Raw genomic sequence first — 10,157 nt, 5'->3', positions numbered from 1 at the left:
CCGCGGCGTCTCCCCCACCTCCCCACCCCGAAGTGGCGCGCCCGCCCGCTCCGCCCCGCCGCGCGGCTTATCAGGAGCCCCAGGCGCAGCGCCCGCTTCCTCCGGCGCCCGCCGCCCTGCGCCCGCCTCCGGCCCTGCGCTCGCCGCGCCTCGACTCAGTCCCGGCTTGGACCTGCTGTCTCGCGGTCCCCACGCTCAGCCTCTCCGGCGGCCCGAGAAGTGCGAGCTGCACCGAAAGTCGGCGCCGGAGCGGCGGACTGGGCATGCTCAGAAGCCAGGGCTGGCTCTGGGCTCGAGTAGGAAGCGTCTGCACTCGGGAGGCGGCGGCGACTTTGGGGAAAGTTGACCGGAGAGGGGAGCAAGCCCCAAGGCGCGCGGCAGCGGCAGGAAGGCGGCCCGGCGGCCCGGAGGAGCATGGGCACCCTGCGGGATTTACAGTACGCGCTCCAGGAGAAGATCGAGGAGCTGAGGCAGCGGGATGCCCTCATCGACGAGCTGGAGCTGGAGTTGGATCAGAAGGACGAACTGATCCAGAAACTGCAGAACGAGCTGGACAAGTACCGCTCGGTGATCCGGCCGGCCACCCAGCAGGCGCAGAAGCAGAGCGCCGGCACCTTGCAGGGCGAGCCGCGCACCAAGCGGCAGGCGATCTCCGCCGAGCCCACCGCCTTCGACCTCCAGGATCTCAGCCATGTGACCCTGCCCTTCTACCCCAAGAGCCCACAGTAAGCAGGGGTGCGGCGCCGGGTCCTCGCGGCGCCCTGTCGGTGGGGAACTGCGGGTCTCTGTCTTGTGTGTCGGCCCCCGCCCCTCGCGCTTGCCATGTCTGTCCTCACCCTCAGAGATGTTGCATTCTAACGGGCACTTCTCGCGCGCTGTGCACGTTTCTCAGAGCCACACTCGCTGCACCTACGTTTGCCTTCGTGTCTTTGTCAGATGTCAAGCTATTTTTAAAAAATAGACATACACATTCATCTATGCCACCCACCGCACATAGTTCGAACGCGCGCCAGGTGTGTGTCCGGCCGTGTGTGTGAGTGTGTGCATGTGAGTGCGAGAAGAGGAATAAAAAGCCCCGTCTCCCAAATACCCTGGCAAACCTGCCCAGCCGGAAAATCCTAAATGCAGGCTCATCAGACTTGAAATGAAATGAGTCTGATATCACCCTTACTTTCTCTGCTTTTGTAGCTCGCCCGGATTTCTCTACATGCCGGCGATTCACGCTGGTACCCCTCAAACCTGAGGTGCTGTCATCATCAAAGTGTCAAAAATAAGCAAATACGCATAGAAAAGGGAAGATTTTTTTGATTTTCTGAATTGGATGGCATTTAACAGCCCGCAAATGGAAGCCCAGTCTGTTGATTTTTTTTTAAAAAAATATTTTTTCATACCATCCGAGGGAGGATGTTGCTTATTTTCCTTAAGGAATTTGCATAATGGTACCAGTGAGGTGCCTGGACTATCCAGAGGTTGGGTGTTTCCAGGGTCAAGCGTGAGGAGCACACTTCCCTTTATTGACAATGTGGACACATTGTTTGCCTTACTCCTGGCTTCCGATGCAGCCACTCTGGTATCCTTCCTGCATTTAGAGAACTATGTTCTGATGTCAGTGGGCTTCATAACTTGGGTAGGAAAATTGAATCCAACTTGTTATACACCTCTCAACGCAGAGAGACCTTATGGAGAGTAAAGTGGCAGGAACACACGATTAGTATAGAATGAGGGGGAGCACCCAAATGAATGGTATTTTTAATTATTAGGTAATGACATAATTGATAACATGAGAGATTTTGCTACTCGATTCCCAACTACATCACACTGGCTTCATGACACGTGTTACATAATAATGCACTTCACAAACCCAAGAAATTAATATAAGGAGAAAGGGTAAATACACGATTGTCTCCATTTGTATTTGTTGGATTTGGGGGAGCTATCGGGCAGGTACCGATTATACTTTTGAAAACTTAAGAGTTATACCTACCTCTGTTGGTTCCCATAGAGCTTTTACTGTTCCTCATGCAGGCTTAGCTTAAGACGGAGTTTGCATTCTCCCAGAGCATGGGGAAGAAACAATGAGGGTAAACATTTCAGAGAGTCTGACCTCAGCAAGTTGCCCCGAACAGTAGACTTAGATTTGCCTTGGGGACCGGAATGATTCGCATCTCCTTCAACTTTCTCCAGTAAATTAATTTGCAGTCCCGACATGCTTGCCTGTTTTAGCTAACGAGGTACATGGCCATCTCTCCTGGGCCAACTTTTGCATAATGAAAAAATAACTCCAAGACAGCTCTCTGCATTTTTAAGTATTGGATAGGGTCTCATTTTAGTGTCTGCAGGACTTTGGAGTAACACAGAGAAAACTCGACTTTCATAAAAAGACCATTTTAATAGGTTTTATAATGAAGCATGATCAAGCCAGCTGATAACTCCAGTTAAACATTGGATCAGAGAAGATCTGGAGGAATCTAGGCAGTAGGGAATGAGCTGTAGAAATGGGGTTAAGTTTGAGAAGTCTCTTAGTATTCAACATGCAAAACAACTAAATTTTTTTTTACGAGTCCATGGTAGAAAATGAAATTAGCGTGGCACATAATTCACACCATTCTGTTATAATAAACATTTTATCTATGGAACAATGCTGTGCGTTCTGATATTTATTTAATAACGTGCTTTAAAGAAATCAGCTGTTTAAGGTATCACCATGATGGTTTTGGTGATTCTGAAGGATTATATTGAAGAAAAAGGATAGAATGTCTTCCAAGCTTAAATAATTTTGGAAAAACATCTGTTCTTTTTTCACACTTACATAAAGAAAACTAGAATAAAATTGGCTTAAGTGGTAAAGTGTACCTTTCTTGAAAGAGAAGTTACATTGTATGCAAAATGATTATACCTTATGTCATTTGAATGATTGTGCAAGATAGCTCCACAAAGAATTAGGAAAACTTGCCAAACCAAAGAAGACTTGCTCGAATTTCAGTTTATTTCACTGTGAGTAATCTGATTGTACAGGCTGACTGGCAACAAGTGTTTATGTCTTTGTATTTTGCTTTTAGTACAACTTATATATAGTCTCTTTCTGAAACTCACACACAGATCATTGTGAGTTCGAGTTAAAAGGAAACCACCTAAGTAGCCTAAAATGGATTTCAAATTCACTTCCTGTGAATTGTCTGTTCTCTTTTCATTAGATGTAGGTAACTGCCCAGCTAAGGTTCTGTTTTCAGTTATATATGCAAAGATGTTTACGTTTTGCTTACTGAGGTTGCCCTCTGAGGGTTATAATTCTGAAAAACTTTTTTTAATGATTTTTGATCATTTAAAAATAGTGTAAAATGTAAATTGTTTAACTTAAATCATTTTAACATTTTTGGTTTAGAATTTTCCCTGTAAACTGGGAATGGGAGGCAGTACTCTGTCCGAGCCAGGGAGCTCTTTCTGAACGTGTGTGTGTGTGTGTGGTGGGGGCTGGGGAGTGTTCTTGTTTGTTTCTTTCACACTGGTATAGAAATATCCCTTAAGTCCTTCCTCTGTTAGGAATGTGAAGTAAAGAACTGATTTAGAAGTTGGTACTCTATTCCATTACTACCACATAACTACTTGAGAATGTAGAACCATTAGGCTATATGTTTTGAAATAAATTGAGCAACTAATCCCTTAAACATGAAAAAATATATATAAAAATATCCATTTTATGAGATCAGATAGTCTGTTGGTTCTGTATATAGGATGGTTCTTATGGACTTTTAGAGTAATTTTATTTCATGATATTTCATTCCTGAACACCCTGTAACAGTTCAGAACATTTAGTCTCCAGCATTTTGATCTAAACCCTTTACCTGTTGTAAATATTCTCAAATCTTTTCCATTTTGCTGTCCCAGGGTTGCGTGTCATTTCAATTGGGCTGTATAGACTTAAGTTCCTATAAAAAGTTGTTACTGTCTCTGAATTTTTGTTCACCTGATGCTTTTCACCCCAGAGGTAGCTAAATTTCAGAGAATGATATGTTTTGTAACGTTTCACTCTTTGGTTGTGAAATACTTTGGAAGAGCCGAGGGTGAAAAGAAATGGATTTTCCTATTTTTAGGGAGGCATTAATTTTAACAAGCTCTTATATGATTTTTAAAAACTGAACACTAACACATCTCTAGAGAAACAGTATCTTCCTAAAGGCTGTGTGTTAAATTTTGTTGGAAAAGTTGAGAGAATACTAGAATTTTGGCATAATCATAGATAGTAGAATATTAAAACATAGATTTCTTTAGAGGGAGCAATTAAATTCCAAATGGGCCCTACAGTTCTGTTGAGTACTTTTATGGGATGTCTGCCACGTGCAGCTATCCTGAGGCATTAGAGGTGAGAGAGACAGAGGCCCTGCCTCAAGGAATTAATGCCACACAAGTATTCTAGAAGGTGGAGAGTAAGTTCAACTGCAGAGGAGACGCCTGCGAACGTTGGCAGAATAGAATTGCGCCCCTTTAATTTCATGGTGTTGGACGTCTGGTGCAGGTGGGGTGTTTAAACGGGGCGTTTGAGGGGCTGCCGGACTTAGGTGCTCAGGGAACGGAAGGGGCGCCGTGGGAATGGACAGGACCATCTGGCCGACAGGACACATGGGACCTTGACAGCAACTAGGGGCGGCACCAAAACACTGCAGTGGGAGCTGAGGAAGAGCAAGTTGAGGCCACAGAAAATGCGCACCTCGCTTTCTGTTTTATAGAGTAGGCAAGAGGGCATTTCTACTGGTGTTTCAAACGCTCCAGACGCGCATGTGCACACGGCGCGCTGTACTCGGGGGAGCACCCAGTGTTCCCATCAGCCCAGCGCTGAGTGTCAGAAAGTCCCTCCAGCCCAGCGCCTCCTGCCCGCACAGCCCGGATGAGAGCTGTCACCGGCCCAACTAGGTGAGAGCCTTTCACGGAACCAAGCAGCAGATGGTTAAAACTCGCTAAGACGTGAGTCCCACTGTACAGAAAACAACTTCCTTTTCCCGTCTCGCTGCTGAGTATTCTCATCGGAAAAAATCTCCCTTCGCGCCCCAGGCCAGCACGGCAGGCTCCTTACACACCGGGCCACCGGGATGGAGATGAGAATTGCACCTGCAGTCGGTTTCTGAAATTCATCTCCCTTGTTTTGGTGGAAGAGTTAAATTCCAACTTAATGCTGTCCTCTTAGACTCTCCCATTGAAGTTGCATCGTTCATTTGACATGACGGCCTGCGCATTCAGACTGAGGTCGTGGAAGCTTTTAGAAAAATGTCTGAGGCCAGGCTGCTGAAACCCTGTTTGGGTGTTTTTGAAACACAGTCAAGTTGTATGACCCCTACACCGGGGTTTATAATGAAAATGCTGACAAGCCCTTAAACAGAGTGGCTCCAGAGGCTGAGACTATCCATGGCCAGCTTCCTCGCTCTCCCGGGCCACGTTTCCAGGCGCCTGCTACTTAGTATTTCACTAAAGAGTTGGGCACACCGTGTTTCTGTTGTTGCTGTTTGCAGGTTATGAGGCATATGGACGCATTTTTTCCCCTGTCTGCTTAGCCATGGAGGGTCTCCATGGTATCCTAGCAACCGGATTTGAACACCAGGCTGCTGCTCTTTCTGCCACGGCTGCCATAGGTGCTGCTGCCCATCCAGGGCCTGCTGCTGGCACTCAGACCCTCCGCCTCGAACCCTCCCTGCTCTGAGAGCGCAAGATGCTGGGATCAATAAGCACGCGGGGGAAGCCGCAGTGACCAGTATGCTCCCAGCTTCTTACGCAATCACATCTGTGGCAATTAGAATCCTAATGTGAGTGGTGGAGCTGGCAGGGCTTGCCACCCCTCCCCTGGCAGCCCTCTCCACTTCCTCGCACCCAGCCTCCTGACACCGGCTCTCCCTGGGCTCCTCGGCTTCTCCTTCACATTCAGTCTCTGCGAAGTGAGATAGGTGCCGCCCGTGTGAACTCCCTGAGTGTAATTGTGAGTGAGAGCGGAGGAATGTGCTCCCTCCAAAACAGTCCTGTCGGTCCGAACAATGGCACAAAGACTGTGGCTGCGGGAAAACAGGGGTTTAACAAGAGGTGGGGCTCCTTGCAGCCTCTCCAAAGGGTCTTGCTTCTGGATGGGTTTTATAATCATGGTTATCACTAGGAACAAAGCAGGAGAGTACAGTGGGAAGAAGAGAGGGGTGGGTGGGGTGCACAAAATGAGTATTTTGGAAAATGCCCAAGGGCCAGGCAGGATGGATAAGGGACAGGAGAGACAAGAGGACCATCGTTAAAGCTGCAGCAGAGTTGCGGGGACGTTGGGAAGGAGTGATGGGTTTTGTGGGCGAGTCAATAGGCAGTGACTGGAACGGAATTGACAAGTAAGACAGCACTTTGTGGAGGAAGACAGCCGTAGGGAGGAGACTCGTGGACTGGAGGACATCGGAGGTGGCCTTCTCTGGGAGCGGGAGCCATCCTGGGCTTTTGGCAGAAAACCATTAAGATGTTTCCCTTGAGACCAGTGCTCGTTTTGAATGCCTTGTATTGTCCCTTTGAAACATCCCTCAGTCTGATACCAGGAGGGCTTGGGGGTGTTTGTGCAGGCCGTAGTACAGAAGGAAAGGATGAGGAGGAAAAAAGCAGGGCACTGCCTGTCTCCATCACAATGGCTACCATTTATGGACACTTACCTGTGTCAGGCACTGCTCCCTGTGTTTTCCGTAGCTTGTCCCTTGACTGCTCCAACAGCCCTCTGAGGGAGACTCCAGATTATCCCCATTTCAACGCACTGAGGTATGGGTCACTGAAGCTCCGAGAAGCTTAAGACGTGACTTGCCCAAGGTCACACACTTTGTAAAAGGCTGAGCCCAAATTCCACCTCCAGAGCTGCTGTCCCTAAGCCGCTGGGCTCTCCTGCTTCCCGAAGGGTTGTGAGGCTAAGCAGTTGTGCCCACACCCACTGAGTAGCATATAGGCTGTCCTCAGGGAGCGTCTGCTCACCGGTAATTAAATAGGAGGCCGAAGTAGGGGAGAAGAGGAAAAATAAGAGGACAGTGCTTCCCAAGGTGCACATGAGAATCATCTGGGGAACTCGGAAAAAATCCAATGCCTGGGTTTTGCCCCAAGCCAATTAAAGTAATAATGCCTGGGAGTGCACGGCCCCGTCAGCATTTTTTAAAGATTTCCCCAGGTAGCTCCACTGTGAAGGGCCAGGATAAACGTCCCACTTAAAGACTTGGCTGTTTCTATTGGTGGAAACCTTTAAGGACGAGGGGCTTACAAACGCAGTAGACTCCCCCTCCCCCAACTTCTGCTTTATCTGCCCACACAAGTGATCACTACTTTACCTAGCTCGTTGGTTCTCGACCTTGGCTGCATGCTAGAATCACGTAGGGAGCTTAAAAAAAAGATCTTTCCTGGGGAGGTGGGGTCCCCTCACCTCCAAAGATCCTGATTTAATTGCTCTGGGGTGGACATGAGGAATAGATGTATTACTTTAGCTCCCTCCTGAGATGATTCTAGTATGCAGCCGGTGTTGAGAACCTCTTCTGTATTCCATTCGAGCTCAGTTATTCCAGGTGACTTGAATTCCCATCCTTCGGGAAAGCACTTTCCTTGGTCCATTTTGACCAACTCAGATGCCCTGCTTGCCGTGGAGCCAGGCATCTCCGGCTCCCATTGGCCCCTGGGCCTGTAGCATCTGCACCTGTCCGTCTGTCGGTCCGCTGGTGCTCTCTGGGGTTACCTCCCAGGACCCAGGCACACAAAAGTGGCAGCAGCTCCGTTCGAAAGGTAAGTGTGTTTCCTCTTTCCTGCCAGCCACGAGTCCTGGCCACTGTTCAAATATGACACACATTAGGATAAGCCATCATTCCAAGTGTGTTCTCCACTCCCTGGGGGCCGCTGCCTCATTAAGCAGTAAGACTGGGTCCTTGGTCCCAGACATTTCCATGCAACCTGAAGCATAAGAAGGTGAGACGGTGCTGAGTTCCCTCGGAGGAGCAGCACTGGGTTTGTAGCGCTCTCCTTCTGGTATGTGATGTCTCTGCAGCCAGCTGCAGTTTTTTTTCCTACAGATATTTTATCCTTTTAAGGCAAACAGCCTGTGCTCAGGCTGAGGAGTACTTTCCAAAGAGGCTTCAGAGAAAGCAGAACGAACACATCAAGCTCTCAGTCCCCTTTCCAGAATGTTTGGTTTGCGTGAGCGGATCTGGGCTCTGCTGACAGAGGGGAGGTCTGAGGTGACCCCCATGATGTGTCCCTCAGGAGACACTCCCGGGGAGGATGGGAGTTCCTGCACCCATGGTCACAACCCCACTGTGGCCCCGATTGCCAGCCCTTTGGGTTGATGTGCCTTCTCTCCCCTGACATTGTTGTTAAAAACTCTCAAGGTGTTCCTAATTGTCTCTGATAGGAGCCTATTTACATTTGCAATTCAATCCTCTTCCCAGGTGAGGATCAGCCAATATAGCACTTTATATAAGGGATGAAAATAGCTAATATAATTGCAAACACTTTTTTGGTAAAAATAATCTTAGAATGGGAGTTAGCGAGAAGCTTTCTTGTCCCCTTTCCCCCTCCTCCTAAAATATGAAAATGTATTCAGCTGACGGATAGCACATAAGTGCAGCATAGATGTAATAGGGCTGCCCAGAGGACTGGGGGCATTAATTACGCAGGGAAGTTAATTATAAAGAAAGTAAACACTTTCATATGACACAACTTCGTGTCATGCATTTGGTTATTGGACCTAAATGGGAAGGATAAGAGGGAATTAACAACAATAAAGGAACACGCACAACAGCACGTGTTCACTTACTGGGCTTAGCCCTTTGAAGCTGAATGGAGGTCAAGAGTTCCTAGGAGGACACTGGGAAGATACCTGTGTTAGAGTTCTTCTATTCTGAGAATAGAAGAAAGGATGGGTGTTAGTATAGAAAAAAAAAATCAGCGACAATTTAGTGTCAATGTGTATGAATTGTACCAGCGTCAAAAATAGAATGAGTTAATACTAAAAACCTTTGCCTTGTTAAAGATCATAAATGCAAATTAAACTTCACCAAAATTGCTTCAGGACTGATTCCTTTTCATTGACTTCTATGTGGAGGTGTAGCGACTTAGACCCTGCAAAAGCAGGAGGCAAATAGCCTAAGTTATTAATATATGTCAAAAGTTGGTCTTCTAATGCTGTTGACTTTCTACTGTTCAGTTTCATGTTCTCACTTCTAGACGATACCAGCTCTTTAAGAATAGCACTGTATTTCTTTGAGCATGAAACAATTACGGTGTCAGCCAGTCAGCTTAATTTGGTTAATTGCATTCAATGTCAGTGATGACAAGTACACCTTAGTTGAGCAAAATAATTTTGCTGTTTTCTGAAACAGTTGTATTATGGTAATATCAAGCTTTCACCAGATCGGGGCCAAGGAATAATGAGATAACATGAGGGAAAAACATCTCCTTTCTGGATCTTCTGTGTATCATCTGAATGGTCCGACTCTATCAATAAATTATGGCTTTGACTGGGCTTCTAGGTCTGGACTGAGAGGAAGGAAGAAAGGGTTGTCATGACAAGGAAGAAAAATGGGATTCTGAATGTTGCCTCTCTGGAGCTGTTGCTCCAGACCGGAGGCTGCCTTGAACCACTCTTGCACCTGCAGGGGGCTGGCGATCACGCCGTACACGCCGTTGGAGCTCCACACTCCCGTCTTCATGAGACACGCTTTGCCTAAATCATTGGTGACTGAGTAGCACATTCTATATTAAGGTGAGGCAGAAAAGAGGGCCCTCTATTGGACTTGTACTGGTCTGACAGGATGTCACCACCTCCTTTACAGAGGAATATTAAACATCTGAATGTGATAGGTACCATTTTGTTCAGCCCAAGTGGCAACTCATTATGTCATTGGGAGGAGAGAAGCAGGGAGAGGCAGTGCGGTCATCCCCAGTCATCCCCAGTCCACCCCAGTCCACTGCCTGCACCAGCAAGCATGGTCCTCTCTGGGCATCGTGGCCTTCACTGGAGCTAATTGCTGACCCCTTTATTTAGGAGCTGAGGATAGCAAAGGTTCGAAGAACAGGCCTACAGAAACTCAGATAAGTAAAAGTAGTTTTCTGACTGGAAGATCCATCCAGTGAGTCCCTCTTGTTTTTGAGTAAAGGCATTGTATTTAAGAGAACTTTTTCAG

General features: G+C 47.4%; 1 protein-coding gene across 1 annotated transcript in view; it reads left to right on the top strand.

The window, feature by feature from the left end:
* The first annotated feature begins 277 nt into the window (after window positions 1–277).
* Window positions 278–10,157, top strand: part of PRKG1 (protein kinase cGMP-dependent 1) — a 1,120,820-nt gene continuing 1,110,940 nt past the window's right edge. The window contains exon 1 of the mRNA XM_034662369.1: window positions 278–725. Coding sequence (XP_034518260.1) covers window positions 415–725 — 311 coding nt within the window. The 5' untranslated portion in view covers window positions 278–414. The remainder of the gene's footprint in view (window positions 726–10,157) is intronic.

Source organism: Ailuropoda melanoleuca, chromosome 6, assembly GCF_002007445.2.
Source record: "Ailuropoda melanoleuca isolate Jingjing chromosome 6, ASM200744v2, whole genome shotgun sequence".
In the NCBI taxonomy this organism is placed as follows: domain Eukaryota; kingdom Metazoa; phylum Chordata; class Mammalia; order Carnivora; family Ursidae; genus Ailuropoda; species Ailuropoda melanoleuca.
Note: the sequence above shows the minus strand (reverse complement) of the source record. Positions and strands in the feature narration are given on the sequence as shown.